Source organism: Anopheles funestus, chromosome 3RL (genome assembly GCF_943734845.2).
Source record: "Anopheles funestus chromosome 3RL, idAnoFuneDA-416_04, whole genome shotgun sequence".
NCBI classification, from domain to species: Eukaryota; Metazoa; Arthropoda; class Insecta; order Diptera; family Culicidae; genus Anopheles; species Anopheles funestus.
The window spans coordinates 66,988,172-67,012,313 of record NC_064599.1 but is presented as its reverse complement, the minus strand read 5'-3'; the positions used below and the strand labels follow the sequence as shown (position 1 = coordinate 67,012,313).

The window sequence follows — 24,142 nt, the reverse complement described above, 5'->3', positions numbered from 1 at the left end:
TACGTCCTCATAGTCTTGAAAAAGTCATCAAAACGATTCTGGTTTAGTAATTATGCTAGAAACTAAAGAAAACTCGTCTTGCTCTTATAGTTACACATTGTAGAATCGATTTATTTCATTAAATTCAACCCCCGGCTACATGTTGCTGTTGCATATATACACAGACACACAAAATCCATTTGCCATTTGTGTTTTACTTTCGCAAACGTTCTGGCATATATAGCACCTTCGTCAAAGTGTACCTTTGTTCTAAACTAGTGTTTCCAATCGTTCGCACATGTCATACATGCAGGCAGCATTCGCGATTACAAAGTTATTTGTTCGAACTCTGTCAACAACCAAATGCTTCACAAACGAAATGCGTATATAATTTATTGTACAATTGTGAACTGATTTTGAATCAATTCTAGCAAACACAACTGGAACTGTAGTTTTGTTTTATTTTCCCGGGCAAATGATCCAGCTGAGCGCCATTGTTTTACACACGTTTGTATAACGATGTCAATTTAATTTAACTAGTTCCACTCTCATTTTCAACACCCTCCAATACTTAGGTCACGTGCTGCACAATTTTAAATATACTTTATGAGTCTAACACATATTTTTCAACTAAAAACCTCGCTTTCTTCCTTACCGGCTGAGGTGTATTAAGTAAAGAAATACATAAGAAGGCTGCCAAACAGGCTGCTAAAAACTGGCAAACTAGCGTTTTAAATAGACGTGGCAATGCGACTGCTTTTCATCGTTAATCATGCAATAGAATTATGCTGCGGTCGGACCTTTCCATGCACATCGATGATCATATTGATTCCCATCCGAACACCGTGTCCCGTAATGCAGTGCAGTTCTTTCCTTGTGCCTTCTGCTTACTACCATTAGCACAGTTTTACAACTGGCGTAAGTATTTGCTGCAAACTGTATCTGCACTGACGTCCTTTGCTGTTGCGTGCACTTATGCTCTAGCATACTACAGACAACACGCCTTGCATATGGCCCTTCCATAAGTAAGTTAACTTTGCTGTCCATTTTTCCCCTTCCTTTGCGCTATTACTTTTGAGTATGAACACGAACTAATCCCGTTCCTTAAACATTGATTTGGTATTCTTTTTTACGCGATCTTTAAGACCGCACGGTTTCTAACAATTCATTCATGAGCTCTTTCTTGCCTGTTTCGCTGGACTAAGCTTTGTGTTTAAATGTACCCGGCATACCGTGCGCTATGTGAATTTTCCGCTACCGTTATCATTGCACAAAGACTGTGAGAATAGTGGTGGTTATAGTGCCTAGAAACTCATTACTCGCAACAGTATGTTTTGTAGTAAATGTGTAAGATTAGAACGTCTTGGAAATACGTTAGGCGTAAATCTAACGAATAGAGGATTTTGAATGATCTACTTACTAAAGATTTTGCCCAAGCGCATGCTTTAATATACAATTTTTTAACTAAGGTGTAAGTGGCAGAAAGACATTATTAGAAGAGGAAAGAGGATTTGTGTCCTTGAGACTATGTCTTTGTATCCTATCTATTAGCGTGAGCGTTCCTCTATTGGTAGGAAGCTGTCGTTCTCTACCTTTCGGTACTACAAAACCTGTGTGAGTGTGTGCAGCGTTTTTCATCTAACGCTCATCACTATTACTACAAAATACAGAACGGAACTGACTAATCGTTCGTCCTAACCCCTGTGTGTCTTGTTTTGTCCGCCATTTTTTTTTCTTCTTCAAATTTTTGTAAATCGTATTACAAATCGCTACGCAATAACTATCGACACGTTCGGCTGACAGGCACCTCTCAACACATACTAGCACGCTTCTTCGTCCTTCGGCGCACCGCAATACTCAATGATGCTGATATATTGATCAATACGTGTTTTACTTGCGTGTGTGTGTGTATATATCTATATATTCATTTCGCACAGCACCTTGCACACAAAGGCCCTTATAGTCCTGGGGAATAACCCCCACTGCTTCACAAAAACAAATATATCTTGCCGGTAGATAAATCCTTTAGGGACACCAGGATGCACGTCCAGAAGAATGGTGATCGGCCCGGTCCGGTGGTGGTACAGCCACTGCTCGTTCAGCTCATTATTGTCTTTCAATCGTAACATGGGATATTTCTGGTAGATGCACCATCCGTAGTAGATGAAAACCCCCCCCGTTATCGTAAGGTGCCTGCGTGTCCCCGAGGCATATACGCTAGGGAAGCGTGTAAAATCATACATATCACAAACAGTATCAACAATTTAGGCTCAACTCTTCGCCTTTCTCATTTCAATCAGGCAGGCTTCCGTGCAGATGCAGGCTCAAGCGATCGTACATGGTGCGGGGTAGTGCTACCGCAGCTTGGCTTCTCTGTTGTAATATCCCGCATCCTTCCAATGGCATACGACCATGACCGCCGCCCCTAGCAATAGCCACGCGATTTGAAGTGCCAATGCTAGTATCATCGCACCACCGCCAGCTTCACTGTTGTTCTCCGCAGCACCAGCAGTAAGGTGGCGTCAGTAATCATACTTTTCGTTCGACCATCCGTACACTGTTTTAAAGTCGCTGGGCGAATGGATGTCCCGGTGAAAGTTTTGCTGAATCTGTAAGTACTTGCGGCGTGATTTGGCTACATTGTGCCATCGGTAGCGCAGCCGCTTGAACGCAATCTCGTCCACAATCACCTGCTCGATGAATAAGGACAGTAGGAAGTTTATCAATCCGTACGCGACGACATAAAGACGGAATCGGAACTCGCCCTCGGGCGGCATAACCAGCTCGAACTGTTCCGCTATCCAGGTAGGCGGGTACACGGTCAGCACAATCGCGACAGCCGTGTTTACCACGATACTGATGATGAATCCATAGTTGGAAAAGATGGACTTCCGGTACGGTGCGCCCTTGGAGAAAACGATCGCCAGTATCAGGTACTGGTAGCAGGAGATAGCAAAGATGGTGTAGTTTTCGTAGCACCCGTGGTCATTTAATTCCCGGTCGGAGGTATAGTTGAACGGTTCGAACCATGGTTGCGCTTGTACGTGATACCAACCGGCCATCTGTATGCCGATCGCAACGATCATGTGCAGTGCCAGCGAAAGCAATGGTGCAAGCGATATCAGCGAGTTGGAGGGCGTTTGCTTCACCAGCGGTCCATCGTACGAGGAAGTTTTACCGAAGAAGAATGCCACAATGGAGATGATGAACAGATCGATGTACAGATACTGCCAGTCGGTCAAGTTTGAATCGATCGAGTATAGAATAACGACGGAAGCGAACTGGACCAGCGAATAGGCAGCCATAAACTTAAATATGCCAAAGGAGGTAACCAGCGCGGCCCGTCCTTCCTTGATCACGTTCGGTACGCAGGCGATGGTAGGATTTTTCGACGTGAACGGAGACGCGACGGATGATTCTGCTTCCGAAAGCGAAATGCCTGTATGTGCCGCCTTTAACGCGCCACAATCATTCGCACCATCGCCACACATTGCGACGTAATAGCCGAGATTTTGCAGTCCCGTAATCAGATGTTGCTTCTGATCCGGCGACATACGGGCAAACACTGTGCCGAACGAGGTGATGGTGGGCACCAGCTCCGGGAAGTGTTCGTTGATGATGGCCCACGTTTTGCCGGTCAGCGCGAAGCAGAACGTACCGGACGTCTTTGCAAGCGTTAGTGGATCGGACGTAACACCATTTACTACCTTTATGTCCGTGATGGAGTTACAGTCGTGGTCCGCCTCGATCATGATTCGGTGCGAGTGATGATCCTTGTCGAAGTTTGTGCTCAGCTGGGTCGAGATGGTACACGTGTCGATCGAACTGCTAATGCTGTTAGATTCCGTCATGAGCGCGTAGTTGCCATTTTCCTTCACCTTTGGCGTACCGTCCGGTTTAATGCCTGGTACCTGATTATCGTTAATAATGTCGGACTGTGTGAGCTGCGGCTGACCGGTAATATCGTACGACAGAAAGTAATGGTCCGGGTTTGCTTTATCCGCGTGTGCGGTTACCGTCACCAGGTTCTGACCGGGCAGTATCATACCGCAGTCATGTGCGACACTTGCCGCCGTCAGCAGATTGTCGCCGGTTACCATTACCGAGCGTATGCTGGCCGCATTCAAACTCTCGATCACCTCCTCCGTGTCCGCCTTGAGCCGGTTCTCCAGTATGACAAAGCCCAAAAATTCCAGCTCACATTCCACCTTTTCGCGGGCAATTTTTTGCACCTTCGGGTAGTTTAGCTTCTTGTCCAGCTGTTTGTACGCAATCGCAATGATTCGATAACCTTGTTGTGCGTAAAAACCTAGCTTCGATTGGAAATCCTCCGGTATGCTTTCGGGCCGGCACAACGTGCTGATCATCTCCGGTGAACCTTTCACGTACACGTTGAAATGATTGTCCGACACCTTTCGCGTTACTACCGACATCCGTTGCAGCGCACTGGTGAAGGAAAACTCTCGCACGATACCGATATCGTTGGAATTGTCGTACGCCACGTCCAGCTCGAGGTTCAGCTCGTCTCGCGAATCGCCCCGAGGTGGTTTCACGATCGTCGGGAACAGCATATCGTATTTGGTTTCGTCGGACACATTCGCCTCCTCGAGTATCCACCCGGTAGACTCAAATATCTTCAGATCAAGCGGATCGCCACGCATCTCACCGTTGACGAACGTAATCGAATGGCAAGTGACCATACCGAACAGTAGATGATCACTCATCGGCAACCGGGTAATGTCTTTCAGCGGTATCTGGAAGCTGTTGGTCGAATCCTTTGGCAGCACGCCCCACATATCCAGCCCGTCCTCCGTCAGTGTGCCGGTTTTGTCGAAACACACGCAATCGATACTGCCCGACACGTTGATTGCTCGGGGCGAGATGCAGTAAATGTTGCTCCGTTTCAAACGCTTCTGCGCATACATACGGCCGACCGTCATCGCAGCCGGTAGTGCCGGCGGTACAGCGATCGTTATCAGATCCAACGATTCCACAATGATCTTCACCGCGCCGATACTGCGGCTAATCTTGGTGTAGAGCGTGTAAACGAATCCACAGAACGCCACCACACCCAGCACGGTAATAAACTTGTACGAATCCTTCTCAAACTTATAGTCCACCGGCGGTGGATAGAGAATCGATCGGATCAGTCCACCCTTTGCCGTGATGTTGCCCGTGTTCAGCACCTTCACCAGGACCTTCTCGCTGCCGATGTAGCGCGTCTGGATGACGCGTGTCCCACAGAAAAGCGTATGGCGCGCATGCTCCTTGCGATTGTAGATCAGATCACGCTTGAGCGGCAACGGTGTCTTTGTGACCGGTACACTCTCACCCGTCAGCATCGATTCGTCCAGGATGCAGTTGCCGGACAGTAGTACCGCATCGCACTGCATCGTGCAACCGGTGGCAGGAATTTCCAACACATCACCCGGCACCAGAAAACGCGTTTCGATCGTTTCCGATTCCATGCTGTCGCGCACCACCATCGCCGTGTCGGTGTTCTTCACAGTGGAGTAAAGTGCGCGCTGGTTGCGCTGCGTCTGTATGATCGACACGGTAATACCGAACCCGCTCATCAGTATGATCACCACCGCGTAGTAGTAGTACTCGTAGAAAAACCACAATATCACCGAAAAGATCTGAAACACGTAGAACGGATTGAGCACTTCGAGAAACAGCAGCGTTAGTACGCTGCGCACCGGGATGAAGATTTCGTTACTTCCGTAGATCAAGCGGCGGATGCTCTGCTCGTACACGGACAGTCCCTTCGTATGGTGGATGAGTACGCTCGGCACCTCCACATCCAAACCTTGCAGCTTGATAAACTTCTTGCTCAGATCGCACCAGATGTACCGTAGCTTCTTGCAGGAAAAGTAACGCATGGTGCTCGCATGCTCGAATCGTCCACCGGTACGATGGTAAGCCACCTGGAACGGATTCAGTGAGCGAAAAAACCCGACGTAATCCGCAATACCATTCTGCGTCAGCTCCTTGATCACGTTACGAGCGTTGCTTGTGGTTGGTTTCTTTTTTTCATCCAGAATTTCACTAAAAAAGAAAGCAAAACAAAAACCAAAAAGGTTAATATTTTCATACACAAAAGCTTATGAAAGGTTTTGAAATGTTTTTGAAAGAATGAAAGATTATGTTACAGTGCCATCCCGTCCCGAGATGAGAGCATTCTGTTCTAATTCGCTCGGCAAATAATCTTTTTTTAAATCAATGCTCATATCGTTGCGCTTTTAATTGATTTGCCATATTGAAAGTTTCAATCCCTCGTTTCCATCTTTTTTTTGGGGTCGCTTGAAACGGCGACTATCAATCAGCGTGGTTTAGGGAGCACATAGAGCGGAACTTCAACCCTCATCCATTTCTAGCGGGACCACGCGGTACCAAGCGCGCCTAACGGGGCCCGTGCTGCCGGCGAAACTCGCAAACAAATAAACTCTAATTAAGATTGAACACATCGAAAGGAGTAGCACGCTCGCTTTTGCGCTCGCATCAATTTATCCCTTGGACTTGGAGGTTCGCGGATCAGATTGGGTTGGACCGGGTGATGGCGCCATACAGTTTTCTGCTGTGAACCAAATCAACCCACATGAACTGGATATAATGAACTAGGGAAAGACAGACCCAGAAGATGAGAACGCACGGACGGAACCAATATAAACTTTTTGTTGACGCACACATTCTTCTCTTGGTGTTTTTTTTTTCTTTCTTTTTTTAAAGGAACTGTTCCATTTTATTGCTCTTTATCAGGATTCGTTGCTTTTTGCTAAACCTTCATTCCATCAACTTGCCAAGGTTGGGAAGTCTTGCATATACTTTTTTTTACATATTATTTTATACCTTAGTTTCCAGATTACGTAAAAAAGCCAACTAATCCTTTGTTTTTGGATGACCTGAAAAGGATGTCTACATATCGCCACAAAAAAGGATATTTTTCGACATGTTATTAATATATCGCTGATTGGAAAGGTTCGATGGTTTACTTGGAGAAAAAAGGCCAAGTCAGCAATCGGTGGATCCTCTTAAAACTCTAATAATATATTTTGCTAACTAGAATGCATTGTACCCATCTAACTAGACTTACTGGAAGTTTCACTCCGTTTCACTTCTAATGTACGACAACTTGATCTAGCAACTTGGCGCAGATTATGCTTTCCGTTTAACAGTAACTCAGTTTAATTAAAACCCTCATGCAAACTACGCTTCATTCCTTCCCATTACACAGGGGGTGTGTTAGTGAACCGTAACACGAAACCCCGATTTGTTTACACTGCAAGTCAATTGTTTTATTACGGTCCCATGCGACGCTTCCAAGATTACGGCAAATGGTGAATGATGGAAAAGTTTCTATTATGTGTCACTGTCACCGTTGTCACACTCTCTTGCGGGGTAAAACATTTCAATTGGTACGCCAGCATAATGACAATTGTTCAAACCCAAATGAGTATGCATGCTATCAAGTGCTTTTGCGTAACAAGTGTCGTTACGAATTATACAATCATAAGGAAAGACAAACGATACGATTCGGACGTATCGAAAGGAGAGTTAAGTGTTATAGTTTGAGTGAAGTTACTTTGTCAAATGAGCACGAGCTGATAGTCTAACATAAGTTTAGATACATTTAAGACAAACAGGATCGTTTTTCTATGTAAATATTCTAAATTACAGAAGAACGTCGATTATCCGTGCTCATCGGGACTCGGCCTCTGCCGGATAAGCGAATATCACGGATAACAGGCACAACTCTTTTTATTGATAAATATTAGTGTTTAGTGTGTAATGGGTGGATTTTGTTCTTCTAAAGCTAAATGTTAATATTCTTAGGTGCACTTTGCAAACTAAATCTGTTCTATTTGGTCGAGCTTGAGCAAATTGGATCGTTCCCTATTGAGGTTTTTATTTCTTGTCATCACCGGTTTGCCGTTTATATGTCAATTCGCCCTTTGGAACTTTCATTTCCGAGCTGCACGGATAGTGGGACAGCCGGATAAAAGGTACCCGAATAATCGGCGCTCCACTGTATATATATTTGTTTGTTTCAAGACTTTCAATTACTGTCACAACTCCATGTTTGCTTTTGCTTACTAAATAACCTATTCAGGAGTTTAGTGAACGTGACAGTAGCATTAAAAAATGCACGTCTTCATTGAAACGCTTCATTAATAATCCTTCACTAATAGGTTTAGTTCGTGCAGTTTTAGACAACTCGTTTGAAACGGTATCCTAAAACATGTAGCTTATCGCGTTTGTACATGCACTTACATTGTTCGAATGCTTTGTTGATGTGAAGGTTAGCACACATCCCACACGCGGGAACGCTACACCTGCGGTATTGGTGACAAAACCCACCACGTGTCGTTCATTCCTCGGGCTTGATTCGCGCCATACCGTCGTACACGTTTCGCTACGCTTTATTGATACTGATGATCTTCGACGCGACACGTGTGATGCTGGTAGTAATCTTCAATACTTCTAAACCTGCCACACACACACGCGGATCGTTTGGTATGCAAAGCTCTAAGTCATTGTTCGATTCACTTTTATACGCCCATCCGATCGGATTGTATTCATTGTGGCTTAACCTCAGCCATTGTGTGCGAGTGCTACACGGGTGTGACACAATTATGCTTGTTCTAAGGTCTTTGAAAAAAACTCTTGTGAGGTGGGGGTGCCATGTGTTTACTTGCTTAAATGGTACACCTCGTACGCACATCCACCCGGGGGCAATTGGAATGGCTTTGTGAAGGAGAAAGAACGCTCTTACACTAGCAGCACAGTGCGAAACATAACTATACGACCTCTAGACTTATTACATATTTCTTCGTTGTATAATACGTTACAAAAGAATCGCCTTATTTTGTTCGTTAATTCCAAAACACACGTATTGTTAATACGTGTAAAACGTTTTTGATATTTAACGGAAAACATTTTAAATTTCATTCCAATATTTTTTGTTTCTACTGATAATTTACAGTGTTTTCAAATATTTCCTTTAGAATGGTATCTTAAAAGCTGCAATTCTTAACAAATAGTCTTGCGTTACAATATTGCAAGCAATATTGAGAAACTGATGTTATCTATTCACGCACAATCGAACCCGTTTTGTTCATAGATCTTACCATGTAAAAATTGTACTAGTCAAAAAACCTGAACCTATTGCTCTGAAATTTGTCTGAAAGTTTGTGAAAGTTGGTGTGTTCTACACAAGGTTTATGGTGCCGTTCATGTGTTTTATTACACATTTTCTCAGCCATTTAATTGACAAACATTATCAATATATTGTCACGATACAAATTATCACTCCTTCGTATTGAAAACACTGTTAATACAGGAGGGGAAAATTGGGAAGGGGAAAATTTGAAATATTCGTCCTGAGTAATGATTAACCATACTTCAAAAAAAAAAGTCTTATTGTTATGTTATGCACTGTAGTGTACATTCGTTCCGTTTTTTTAAACGTAACGGAACCTGAAAGACAAGAAAGCGGTATGTCCCTGGCAAAGGGGATGTTATTTGAGCGCGAGATTGCCAAGACGCGATAAGGGAAAAGCCTATCGGCTTAATGGGATGACGATTACGGTTTAATAAATTGCTACGTTTATTGACTAGATTAATTCGAAATTTCGCGACTCAATGTTAAGTGGCCAAATTTTTTATAGAAATTTTTAGTAAAAGAATATCAATTTCATACTAAATCGTTTAATAATTTACAAATTTCACACACACACACATGCTTTAAAAAGTTACCCGTATCTCCAATTATTGTATCCATTATACGCTCCTGCTACCGTACTGGCACGATCGGAACATCCAAGCATCGCATCGTGCACAAATTGCTATCGTGCAAATGTAGAATCGCAAACAAACCCAGTTTATCAACTTTTCCCCTATTTCCCTTCAGTGTGCAATTGCATTTCCGGCCATTTAATTTGTCCACCCTATCAGTAGTGACGGCTGTCTCACACTGGGTGGTGCTTGTTATCGTATTCCAAGAAATTGAGGACTAGGTAACAAGGTCAACAGCACCTGTTACTGTTGAGTTAGTCGTAATTCTACTGCAACTTTATTGTAAGACAGTAAGTTTTATGCGACTATAACCATCAAAGTGAAATTATTCACAGCTTCACTCTCGTGTTACTTTCACCACTTCCAATAACATTCCATTACAACTTGTTAAGATCAATATCTCGAGGAAGACAAGCGGAACAGCAACCCCATGCAATCAATGAACGAATTCAGATTGAATCCATTCACAGATAATCAACTTCACGAGAATAACCTATTTACAGAGAGACTCGAGATTTTATAACCACCAGCCGTAGCGTAAAGGATGAGGAAACTTCTTTATTATGTTATTTTCCTCACCTAGAAATAACTTAAGCATGTGTTGTCGTTTGTCTTTTACGTGCAAAGTGAAAGATAACAAGCAAATAGCCTGGAGAGTGCCCTAGTCATCGTCATCGTAGAATGACGCTTAGTCACAGCGTGCACTTGGTCGTCCTGTACAACTTAGTGACAACAACGAGGAACAAAAAAAGTTAAATATTGTAAGAAAATAAAAAAAAATCCATCAAAGCGATATATTCGTTAGCAAGAAGAGCACATTTTCATGGTTGCATTTTTATCTCTTCAATATTGGGAAGACATACATAATCTCGATAATCGATTGCAGTGAAGCTTTTCCGATAAAAAAATGTTAACGCAGGCAGAAGGAATTGGTGATGAATCAGATAGAGTCATATTTCCCTCATTGCAGTTCTTGTAGTTTCTTATGTCAGGTATTGGAGGATGGCCTATGGTCTTGTGCCTCGATATTCGGTCTAGTATACCGAAGGTTAAGGATTGAAACTTATCTGGAGCAGGACTTCTATATCAAGGACTTATAATCTGGCTTATAAGAATTTTGGGACTATGTAATAGCCTAGAAGTCCGTTATGCCAAGAGGAAATAAGAAGTATTGGAGGATGGCCTATGGTCCTGTGCCTCAACATTCGGTCTAGTATACCGAAGGTTAAGGATCGAAACTTATCTGGAGCGGGACTTCTGTATCAAGGACTTATAGTCTGGCTTATAATCATTTTGGGAATATGTAATAGCCTAGAAGACCGTTATGCCAAGAGGAAATAAGAAGTATTCTAAATATAGCAAATATATGGACAATCTAGATATATCTGAAGGAAGTTAGTAAGAATAGGAAGATAATAGGTTTAAATTGTTATCCTCAAAAGGATGTAGTTAATCACTCTTTTTGGTTAAAATCAACATAAAATTTGCATCTTTAGAATAAAGCCATAAATCAAAAGTGAAACATTTCTACGCTACAAATGAACACATGTTTAAGTCGTTTTTTGCTGCCATTTTCCTGTACAATGCGTGAGGTCCGGCATCAATCGTGCGTAATAAATGATCGCCAGAATTACCCCGTCCACAGACAGACACGCACACTGTATTAAAATACAGCTTTAAGCACGACATTGGCCATCAAATCAGATTAGACGTTATCGACAAGTGTACACCAACCGATAGAGAGGCAATGAAATGTTGGCGATACACTGGCCACTGGCCGGATTGGCAGCGAGAGAGATTTTATTGTTTTCTCGCTGCATAAAGGCGATAACTATTATTATCACATCACACCATCAATAGTATTGGTGGAATAGACCGTCCAAAAAAAACCTTCCATGCATCGTGGTTTGGTTGGAGACTTGGGCCGTTTTATTGCAACCGTACTCGTTTATGTTAGACCGCACATAAAAAAACCTATTTCCTTTGCCAAACAAAAAAACCCCTAAAACTGATTCGCACACGGGGCACAGAGGTTATGCGCCGTAGTAATATTGTCAACAGGGTGATTGATTGACTGCGTGCGGGTATAATAATCTCACCTAATTTTTTTTTTTTGCTTTATTTTTAAAAGGGGTTTACAAGCGAATTTACAATTGTAATAGGTGTAATACATCTTCACAAACCGCAATAATGCAGATAATGTGGGTGGAAAAGGGAAAGAAAAAATGAAACGGCGCAATGGAATTCACATTTTGTGTGTCGTTGGTCAAGATAAGATTGGCTGAGTTGAAATGTAAAGTCCAGCTGAATTAGCACGGATAATTGATCGGGTCAGGTCGACAGGGATGCTAAACTGTTTACTAACATCTGGCTTATTCTGACGTCAGTGAATTAGTACAGGCAATCAAATTTAAGATGAAACGTCATTTATCCTAGCTCATCTATATCTCAACTCTGACAGCTGATTTTGCAATTCGAAATGTGTCAAATCGCTTTGAGAACTGTCATTTCTTAGTAACACGAATAATGCGACACCTGGATAAACAGTGCGTAACCGTATTTATCGTTAGAAAATTATATTTGCTTCATAAAGAAAGACAAACATGCAAGATAGGTGAACAATATTGCTTAAATGCTTTAAACCGAATCTCTGTGGTCAACTCTATAATCAACTCTACTGGTCACTATGTTCGCTAGTAGCTGCACTGTGTGTACAAAAAATGAAAGGAATATACATTCGCAACATGACAACAGCCTTGAGCAGTCGATGTTCTGGCCGCTTTCACAAACCGATTGCCAAACATTAATTACACGTGTGCGTGTGCTCATTTCTTGGTATTTCTTCTCTTAAGGTTTGTTGAACGTGTTGAACGGAAGGGGAAGTCCAGTTTGCGTCACTAACTGATGATCTGTAGGCGACTTCATAACATCCAACAGCATTCCTAGTGAATTATCTTTGTCCCGCACTCCGTTTTGGCTCTCCATGGCCAGAGCACAAGGTGTCCGGAAAGGAAGGAAGCCCGAAAACAAAAAAAAAACGAAATAAATGGACCGATAGCGAGACGAAATCTAATAACATTCCCAAATACACCGGTGGAACGGAGGAACACTTCCCATTGGATCATGGTGGCGCGGCGGGCAGTAACGGGGCCGGGAATGACAAAAACAATTTTTCAATCTAACCAACCGGCGTCGCTAGGGTCCGGTCGGTCAGCCGTCCGTTTAACCTCTCCACGCCAAAGGTTAACCGTTGTAGCTTTACCATATTTACGCAATCCTTTTAATCCATCATTAGGCAAACGCACCAGCCAGGGTTGAATTTGTATGGAAAGCATGAAGTATGGCACTGTGCACAGTCACATATAACATGCCGCCAGGAACGAGACTGGAAAGCTAAACCACTCAAGCACCGAAACTGTTCTCATAGGCTTCATTTGGGTACTCCTTCTTGCAGTTCCTGTTTCTAGCGCGAGGCAAGATACGTGAAGCAACAGTGTCGTGCAGGCGACACGAGCGCTTACTTTCCTATCCTGAAGTGATCCGCACGGTCATCCATCTCGTTGCCTAGTGGTAGTGGTCTGTTGTTCTTTGGTGAAGTTCAGGTTGAGTGGGTTTTTTCGCGTCTTACGTTTTGAGTCACACACATCGGTATGCAAGGCCTGTCAATCGGGGAGTTTTTGTGCCAGTATGGTGTCCGTGTCTGTAGTCGATCATGCTGCCTAGAGTCGTAAATAATAATTAACCGGTTTTTTTGTGTTTCATCACCTCTAAAGTTTGTGTATTTGCATTTTTTGTTTTGCTGTAAATAATCAAACATATCCACTTTGCATGGATAACATTGTTGCATTAACAACATCGACAAACAACAGGGAAGCAATTAAAGCAAGTTTTAGAAGATGGAATATAGCATGTAAATTAATGGACACGTATTGCGTTATTCAGCATTTTGAAACGATGATAAACGATCCCATTTGTACTGCACCGAGCTCTGTCTTGAAAGAAACGTATCACATCAATGTCAAGTTATTTGCTCAAGTGTACTACACAGAACATTCAACGTTCTTCCAACAAATGTTGTGAGCTATTCATTGCTTTTGAGACATTTTTTTTATAAAGGGGTTTTTTATCTATAAAATACCTCACTAGCCACTTGCTTCATACACAACGAAACTAAACGCAGGCAAAAATCCCCGATCGAGCAATTTACTCATTTCGTACAACATGCAACAGAGTACACAAAACACAACACAAGGTGAGTTATTTCTATTATTTTACCACTAAACACTTCCCTCAATACACGCAAGCCAACCACTAGCGAAGGTCGTTTTGATCATTCAATGCCATTTTCCACACTTAAAATCATAACGATAAAAACCCGAGCGTGTCCATGTAAATCACTGAACCTCGGGTGAGAATTGAATGCACATCCACTTTACCCGGTCGCTCTCTGGGAAGGTACTTCCGCCTGCCCATTGGTGGTAACGCACTTGATTGCCACGCGAAAGTGCCAGCCCCAGTTTGATAACGATCGCTGGCGAAGTTCGTGTGCGCGCCCTTGACGAATTAGCATAAAACAATGCAAACGTATCCCGCGTCTTACCTGATAACATCACCGCTGAGCGTAATCACGTCCTTCACATAGTACAGATCGTGCTTGCGCTGGTACGCCTCATGGATCAGCACCTTGTCGGCATGCTCGAGCGAACATTCGCGGTGCGTCGCAAGCAGCAGCCAATGGCGCCGCCAATGCATCACCAACCGCAGGATGCCGAACGTAAGCAGGAAGCCAACGTAGCACAGGAACGTTTTGCGCAGACACCGCTCGTAGCCGGTAATGAACATCTGGTCCTCCTCGCCATCGTTCAGTATGTCGTGTACGGACGCCTGGAGACCGGATTCCTGTAGCAGCTCGGCTAAAGTGGACACAGCGTCAGGATTCGATTTTTCTTGCTCGATATCGTACCGGTGTGACCGGTGATGTTGTGGATGATGGTGGTGGTTGTGCGTTGTGAATAGCATAGACTTACGCGCTTTCTTGATCTGTACTGCCGCCGGCCCGTCCTCATCTTCGGCTTCCGGCCGTATGCCGGGATTTTCGTTTAAGCACGGTACCGTCGCCCGATCGGTTTCATCAGCAGCGGTAAGCACGGCAGCAGAATCACCGTAACGACCACCATCGGTAAGCGTCGTGTCCAGCTGGGCTGGTACATCGTACGTTGATCCTGCTGCCGATCCCGCAGCCGTGAACCGATCGGCCGAGGCCGATCCTTCCGCCAGTGGCATCATGTATCACAGCTTACACGCTACACACACACACACACACACGCACAGACCCTCGTGCCCAGGTATGGCCACCGTCAGGGAGGTTTCACCCGTGTGACACTCCGACGCGCAATCAGACTGACTGAGGCACGGTGCCGGAGCTCGGAGTAGCTCGCGCACGAGAATGCAAGCACGCCGCCAACGATGCCTTCAACGACTGCCGGCACGCAATCGGTGGCTGCCGCGGCACAGCGACGCGCTTTTACAACGACCACCTTAACCGCGGTAATGATGTGGTGTGGTGGTTTTGCCGACGCTGGTGTTAGTGAGTGGCTTAACACCGACGGCGCACGGGGGAGAGGGTTGTTGTGCCGAATGGCAAAACAAAAAAAAAAACCGTTTCTTCACCTACCCTTTTTCGTTCGGCGGGAAGGCGCCTGAAGGTGTGGAGACGCGTGTGTGCTGGTGTCACAGTGCGGGTGACCGCGCACTCTTGTTATGCTATATTAGTTGGCGGTGTTGGTGGCAATGATCGTTCGGCACTGCCGATGATGCTGATAAGCAGCGAGCGCACGAAGAAGGACGGGACAGGAACGGCTGGCTGTTGGCGCTTATCAGCTGCGCGACAATGGCTACGAGGGACGCGTATCTATGCTATCTCAGCACAAAGATGTCACTCTCCGGCACGGCAGTACAGATCGCGCACATGGTCCCACGAAGCCCACTCAGTTGCAAACGACACCGACGAGGACGACGACGTCGGTGGCGATTTGGGGTTTTTTGCGCGCCTACCCAAATACGATGCGCCGGCTGACGGGTGAAGGTGTAAAGGTGGCCGCTTATTTACTTTCTAGAACGCGATGAACTTGAAAATCGATTTCGTTTCCTTTTACGGATGACGTTCTACTCCCTGCAGGCGTCTCACATTAGACAGATGATCACGAGCATCGAACTCATTCGCTCGCCCGTTTAATGGTGGCTGATGGTGGCCTGTAAAAAAAAACACCGAAGAAAGAAATAAACAAATGAAACTAATGAATGGCTGCTGCCAAAGACAGCTGACTAGACAGGGCAACACCTCTGCCGTAGGGCCGTTGGCTCGTCTAATCACATTTGCCACGTACGTAATGACCTGGGCGTTCGTGACTTGAAACGGATCGAAACTTAATTCGTGGCGTTTTTAGATAAACATTGTTTTTTGTTATATATTGTCATCTTTGTCTTATTGGTCATTATTTTGTCATATTATAAAATTAATTTATTTCTTTTGTAAATGTAATCGTCACCTAGTAAATATTACTCTAACAAGTTAGGATAAAGGTCTAATGTTTTGTTTTAACACTAGAACTACCATAACTTGAACGCATTTTATATTGTTCGTTCCTTCATATACTATTTCAAATAGTTGAATTATATTTTTATGTTCCTTCCTTATCCGTTCCGTTCCTTATGTAGAATACATAAGTAAAAGTAATACCATACATAAGTAGAATAGTTTAATCGCAGTAAATTCGATTGGACTAATCCAATTGATTGATCCGATAGTTCTAGTCCTAAACATACATGGTAATATTGACAAGATTTGAAACGTACTAAAGATATTGTTTCTATAAAGAAAATCAATGAATATTTCTACACATGTTCCAGATATTTAAAACGCTATTGCTTTATGCTTTGTAAGACCCGAATCATTATTATTATTACTTTGTCGTCAAATATGCACTACACAAGACGACGAAAAGAACAAAAACACTGCAAGCAAAGTTGATAATGATTAATTACTCAAACAATCTTATCATACAAATATGAGAAGACAACAACAAAAAAAAACAGATAGTATGAGCTCATGATTTTGACTGCAATTGACCGGAGTCACTTACTGATCCGTGAACGATCATGTAATGCACATGGAATGCTGCCAAACAATCTGTACGGTTATTATTATTTACAGGCTTTGCAAATTGAACGATTCATATGCGGCTGTCATCAACAACGAACGATTGGTGGCGGAGTTTGCATCATGCCTTCCTGAAGATCAATTAGGACCTATGTATATTTGGAGAACCGACCACGAATGCATGTGGTGCAGCTCTTCACATTACATAATCTATAGACGACATGTGATTATGCAGCAAAACACTTCGTCTCGTTGACGTTAGACGTGGTAAAAATTGATTTCTAATTCAATTATTGATAATCTATCATCGGAGCAATTATGTCTCCATGGACCTGGTGAGATAAGTATATCACCCCATTCATCAGTGAGGGCTAACATTCTAGAAAGACAATGAACAGCTGTCCTCCTGCAACGCTGCACCGACGAAGATAGTTATTTTATCGCACCGGGAACAAGATAAGCCACTGTTCCACCTCTTTTCCAACACGTTTCATTTCATCCGGCTTGTAACCATATGGGTCATGTATGGTTTTGTAGTGTGGGAGGGGGAAGGGGGACCTTTTCTGAGTGAAATGTGTCATAAATCCGGCGGTTGCGCAAGGGAATGCCCGCCCGATAAGAGAAATCGACACTCAACGTGTATGACGCAGAACGCGGTTTATGGAAATTGACCCCATCAAAATCGTTTCGTTGCGTTGGGATTAAATGGTAAAGCTTGGTAGCTAGTTCTGCTATAAATGGTCAATAAAATTTTTCCAGTTTGAATCGTTTATTCAGCAGAACAACAATCAGAGGTACGCCAGAAGGACAAATTAAACAAATCAACGTTTTTAATGGTGACGAAACAAAATTGACCTAAAACGATAAGAAAATGGCTTGCAAAATCGTACCAAAACGCACCTTTGTTTGGTGGGCTTCCTTTTTGCTGTTTTTGTTGCTGTCTGTCCGTTACCAAGCGTACAAGTGTGACTGGTCTGTTTTCGTCGGTACGTTCTCGCTGACGAACGTCGGAAAGAGCTGGTGGCACTTCCTGATTTTCTCTATGGATCGATAAAAACGTGTGCTCACGCGCCGCGTCCTCGATGGAGCTTGTTGGTATTTGTGTGTGTGTGTGTTGTGTGTTTTTCGTGTCCTGTGTTGATATGTGGAATGCCACGGAATATCCTTCGGCTCGAGCTGGTAAATGGGGTTTTTTTTATGGTGAGCAATCGACAATCGAAATTTCCCTGCTGAATTCAATATCCAAGGAGGCAGACGAACCGGTGGTATCAGCGTTTGTAGGATGAGGAAGGATACGCGTGGTTGAAAATTTCTGGTTGATGATTTCTGCCGCTTGTATCAACTCTTGTCAATCACACAAAAACCGTACGGGAAGCAGGTATTTTGTATGATTCCAAGGGACTGCGGCATGCACTATGTTCGTTTTTGTGACACGTCGCAAATAAAGATGCTAAATGGTGGTGCTGATTAGACTCAACTACATCCTCCTCTCACGGTCGCCCGATTTCATGCAAGAACTAACATCCAAACGATTCGCACGGATTTTGTCCTTTCCGGCTTTTCTTTTGCTTTGCTTTTCACCGTTTTCTCTTCGCGCTTGTGACTAGCAACGATTTGCAAGGAATGAAACCGGACATAGCAGCTGGGAGCTGGTCCGGATGCAGCAAAGATTGCAGCTTGATGCTCCTGCTCGTATACTGACCGAGTATGTTGCAATTGATACGTTTTCGTCGTTCCGATTCTTTCCGACTGAGAAAATACACTTAGTCACACATGACAAACATGCCTAGCACTCTGCAAAACACACACGGTACTTCCGGTTATCCACTGATATGGTATTCCGCACTGACACTTTACTCCTTCTTCCTCGTTTTTCACGGTGCAAATCACTTACACACACACACACAGGCGCTAGCACAAGATTGCACTGAAAACCACGAGAACCGCCTTCGGTAAACGCACGAAAAGATGCTGCAATCTGACAGACTATCGCACGCAGCCTGCTTCCTGACCGAAAAAGACCTTATTTTCGTGCCCTTTTTTTCTAAATGCCTTCGCAGAACTGAACCCTTCAACTCGTGCGCTAAACGGACGATCCGAATGTAACCGAAAAGAAAACGAAGACCGCACGACGGTCCCCCAAGCAGAAAATGTCGACTTGTCAAGAGCAATATTCGAAATGCGTACTCATTTTTCGAACATGAAATTTAAATTGTCCAGAACGTATTTAAATTATTTTCATTTATCAAAACTAATTATGCTTTCGATGTTCTTTAAACATTAAAGCAATTAAAAAAAATAATTATACACCTGCAAATACTCTCCACAAAACTGAATGCATCTGGGTATATGTATTAAAAATATCGTATTTTTTGAGGAGAACTATGGATGAATTTCGAATATTAGTGGGACATAATGCATTTTTTTAAACTAAAATACAGTAAATATCCGAGTTACGCGGTTCTCGACATACGCGGATTCGGAGATACGCGGTTTTTTAAATTTGACAGAAAGAGGAGTTTATAACTTATACTTTATACTTTATCTTTTATAGTTATATTTTATTCGTTCCTTTATGAATTTAGTTATTTGTAAACTTTTATTACATCAATAAAATAATTTTTCGTTCCATGCATAATGAATAAAATGTTATTGAAAATTATGTTTAACACATTTATCGCCGTAGATTTGTAACATTTTTTGACACAGCGTTGAACGTGTTTTTTTTTATTTCACCTAACAACGGCCAGGCCGTATATCTTAAATCGTTGAACGTGTTAAATATGATTAAATAACGGTCTGCTTTGTGTTTTTAAAAAATACCTTTTCTTCTTGCACATACATTGGAACCCTGAATAGGAGGTATAAACTACATGTCATCCAGTATTCGAGATACGCGGATTTTCGAGATACGCGGATTTCTCTGGAACGCATCATCCGCGTATCTCGGGTAATTACTGTAATGCAGAACAGATGGATAGTCAATTTTATTCTAGATTTTAAAAGATTAGGTAATATTAATTAAACACACCTACATATTTTTTTAATTTCTCTACGCTTTAATTCAAATAGATAAATACAAAAACCTATTTGATAACGAATTGATAAAAAAGTTTCTTTTAAAAGTGAAGCAATTTTCTTGCTTCTATGCAGCAATTTTCTTCTCAATTTTTCTATATAATGTTTGTGAGCTCGGGTTTACCGTGTCTAATTATTGAATGGATATTATTATGTTATAGTAACAGATTCCATTAGATTTAATAAATCTAGACTAAAGTGAAAAAACGTAAGCCACACCTTCTATGAGTTTCAAGTCATGCTTTCTGATTTTATCGGGATAAACCGAAACATAATAGCCAGTTCAGTAGCCGAATTAAAAGAAACAGAAAAAAATAATATAAAAACAAATCTACAGTAGATTTTTTCCTAGGGAGTTCTGCATAGAAATGTGTTTTTTCTTCACAATATTATGCATGCAAATATCCCCATTCCGAACATGTTTTTTGATAGGGTTTGTCAGAATACCGAGCCTGTAACATGACGCCAAAACTTCGTTTCTTGTTTAGAATCCTTTTTTATTTTTTGTTTTCCCATAACATCGATTAGTTTACGTTTGCATTATCCGTGTTTATATTGAATTTGATAATGGGGATAGATATTTACGAGGGGTGTTTCGGAATATTCCTAACACGTGGTATAACTAATAAACTCCTTTTTTTATTTTACTACGAACGTTCAAATAACAAACAATATATAAAGAATATAGAATATAAAGAGTAGAAAAAATATACAATAACATATTTATACATGAAGTTACAATTGAGTTCTATTAACCTGCACTACCAAAAACAACGATGTTAATTTTAATTTTGAGAAACTAGCATTTCAGTTATTTCAACTTATTTTGTTTTGGTAATAACTCAGTCGGAATAATTCATTACAAAAATATTTTAAAAAATCATAGACTGCAAGAAGGGCGAGAATTTATTTCATTACTTTTTAATGTATGTGCTTGACACAAATCAATTATAAATACTAGACATTGCTCTCTTGGGCTTATCAATGAACAGAATCAGATCTCCATTGCAATCGCATCCACTCGACTTTTCCAACACATTGTCCTGATTAATAAGCAGTTGTTTGTGGTAAGTTGATGACGAAGGGATTGAGAAAAGTAATACAGATCAACGTCTAACCAAGGTGTCGGCCACAACGCCAAGGACCAGGACACGTGCGCTCTGCCCTTCACCAGGGTGTGGGATTGTTTTTGTCACTTTCATCTCGCGTAAAGAGCTTACTGATTCCAGCTCCGACTAGAAGTTGTAAAGCCTTCGGGGTATGTTTCTCATTTCAAGACACATTGCACATTGCCACTGGTGGTTTATGGGGTTTATAAAATAAAACCTTAAACAAGGGTGACAAATAGGGCGTGAGAAATCATTTCCTAATTGATATCTTTATGAAGTGGCTAAAATTAAACTTGCACCACATGCAACTTAAGTAACAAATACGAAAAAACTATCTCTCGGTTTGTGTGCATTTAATTTAGGTTAAAAATCCCAATTGTATTCACATATCCTAACTTAAATTCTATACGTTTATAAACTGCAGTGTAACAACCTTTTTGGAAAGAATATCAAAAGAATAAATTGGATAATCTTGAATACCTCTATGCTTTTGAGCAATTTTTGACTAATAACTCCACCTCACTCTACTCAATAAAGCTTTGTCTGTCGTAGTCACAAATATCTATTACTCTGACCACCGAAAAACTGATGCTGAATTGGAACCTCAGGCACACAACCTACTCAAACACACTCGTACCCCGGATAATGTTTCCACTATTTACACATCAATTAATTCGTATAATGACTTCTTCCGATTGCTCACTCTGCATCCAAACCATTCGACGAAATAGGTTTGCCAGGAAAAAGGAAAAAACCTTCGACGATCCTGTCCCTATGTTGATCCTTTCTGCCACTCTACGAAGGTGCATTGAGAGTGCGCCTTCGAAATGAACAACAGCTGAATCAACTCTTGCCTGAAGTGGTTACCACAGATTGCTTCCCATGAAGGTATTTCTCTTCAAAAGAAAAGATCTTCGAGGAACACCTTTTGCAAATAAAATGGTTTAAGAAATGAAATGAAGAAATTGCTCGAGACCTTATTGTTGAATTTATTCGTGGTTACAGAACTGCAATCAATGGAATTACCCAATTAGGTCCAATCGGTTGAAAGATCAGCTATTCAATCCAACATTTACTTATATAGTTCCGAAATTTAAAGTTTCATGTCAGTTTCTTTTGAATAGCAGAACTTACTCACAGTAAATAACACTTTCGAAAGATGATTTCCACCATCACTCTGTATACTTCATGTTTATCAAAGGAAGGATATTCCGCTCCTACAATAATCCTTCCACTAGCCAAGGGCAATACATTAGGCAAATGAGACTTCCTAATGTAACATACCGCCAACAGGGGATATGGATTTGTCCTGCTTTACTTTCTGTGCCAGCTCAGAACAAGTCATCCGTAACGCCCGCCAGCGCTAACGCAAGAGCACCTACCGTGTTGTTGAGCTGGTTTTTCAAGCTCTTTTCCACAACCACCCAAAACAGGTAAACAAACCATCGGAAATCTTGGTCTATGGATGTATTATACGCTCATAACACACGACAATAAACGCAGAGGAGTGTTACTAAACCTAGGCCAGGCTAATAGGAACATTTATCTATTATTTGCAATTGTTATGGCTATTATTGGGATTTTCCGGAAATAATATTATCTTCAGATATCTAAAAAACATTTATCGTCTTTCCCGTCTTCCGTGACAGTGTTTGAGAGAGCATGAGAACTGAATGTTCTATCCTCTTCTTTCGCACTGCCGTGACCAGGATTCGAACCTGGGTTACTACGGCCACAACGTAGGGTCCTAACCACTAGACGATCACGGCTACAGACGGTGACTTACACGAGTTATAGAAAAACACGATCAACTTCCAAGCAATTCCCCACAACTGGGGCATAAAGTGAGCGAGACTTTCATCTGGACAACGAAAGAGAAAGTACGCCCAAGCCCCCCCTAACCAAGTGAATGGCGAAACATGAAACAATATCCAATTCAAGGTGGGGTGAGAGCAATGCTTGATACAATTCCGAAATACGAGATCACTTCGGAACCGTCAACGAAAGAGATTTCAAACGAGATTTGGAGTCAGCTTCAGTATCTTGAAGTTAAAAAACAATCACACGATATCATTGTGAGTAGTAAAAGATTCTAAGCATCGCGATCAAAATGATTGATGCCAGTTTGTTTCCGCCCGGGATCGAACCGGGGGCCTTCCGCGTGTTAGGCGGATGTGATAACCACTACACCACGGAAACATCTATTGTTCTCTTCACGTATGAATTTCGTTAATCCACACCATAGCTTTGAGTGGAAAAACTCACCTCTTTTCCAAGAGTATTGAGAACAGCAATTCGGTGTACATGTGGTACAAAATGGTAACATACATAAATAAATTAACGCAATATTCGATAATACTTTTAGCCGACCAACGGAACGGAAGCATGGAACAATCATTGCTTTAACCGGAGGGCATTCGGTGATGCAGTTGAATGGTTATTGATTATTTTCATGACTCATTAGGATAATTGAATACATACACGGAGTTAATGTATGACTTTCATCCATTTCAGTATTCGTATTACTAACCAAATTTATGCTTAACTTAAGGAAAATTTGTTCAATTTATACGATACGATAAAAATCTAAACCAAATTCACCGAAACACATCCATTACTCATGAAGTTGATCCAACTTTCCAAATTAATTGTAAACATGCTGTTGATGGCGAGGCTTTTTCTATCGCTCTTTTTTGCTGGCAATAGATTGACGGTTCAACAAGAACGAAAGGCCTAACATGAACCTCCCTGTTGTTTCATACCAATGAAATAATTCCAAGCTACGTTACCAACGCCATGTTGTGTCTATTTCGGCTTTTTTCCTGGGAAGTTTTGTTCTATTGCCGTCCTTCGGAGCCGATTGACGGAAGAAAAACAACTGCGAGGCAGTTTAAATTTAATTATAAATTGTTGTTTTTCTTCATCCTTGTACAGCCAGGGTTCACATCCATATTGGCCAAAGGATCACCGTCATACGTTACAACTGGAATTGGCTTGCGGCCAAATTGCAACCAGACGATAC

At 42.1% G+C, this 24,142-nt stretch overlaps 1 protein-coding gene and 2 non-coding genes across 5 annotated transcripts; all 3 read right to left on the bottom strand.

Annotated features, from left to right (window-relative positions):
• Window positions 1-84: 84 nt before the first annotated feature.
• LOC125772384 (polyamine-transporting ATPase 13A3) lies at window positions 85-19,154 on the bottom strand. 3 transcript variants are annotated; one of them, XM_049444061.1, is made up of 4 exons: window positions 17,824-19,154; window positions 14,802-16,026; window positions 14,375-14,687; window positions 85-6,027 (listed from the first exon to the last, which is right to left on the bottom strand). In XM_049444061.1, the coding sequence occupies exons 2-4, from the start codon at window positions 15,058-15,060 to the stop codon at window positions 2,502-2,504; spliced, it is 4,098 nt and encodes a 1,365-aa protein (XP_049300018.1). In that variant the 5' UTR covers window positions 15,061-16,026; window positions 17,824-19,154; the 3' UTR covers window positions 85-2,501. The 3 variants fall into 3 exon arrangements, with proteins under 3 accessions (XP_049300018.1, XP_049300016.1, XP_049300017.1); XM_049444059.1 differs by having other exon boundaries at window positions 14,375-16,026; XM_049444060.1 differs by having other exon boundaries at window positions 14,375-16,026; window positions 17,834-19,154.
• A 3,663-nt stretch (window positions 19,155-22,817) lies between these two features.
• Trnah-gug (transfer RNA histidin (anticodon GUG)) lies at window positions 22,818-22,889 on the bottom strand. The gene has a single exon. It is a non-coding gene; the product is annotated as a tRNA-His (tRNA).
• A 357-nt stretch (window positions 22,890-23,246) lies between these two features.
• Window positions 23,247-23,319, bottom strand: Trnav-aac (transfer RNA valine (anticodon AAC)). The gene has a single exon. It is a non-coding gene; the product is annotated as a tRNA-Val (tRNA).
• Window positions 23,320-24,142: the final 823 nt, after the last annotated feature.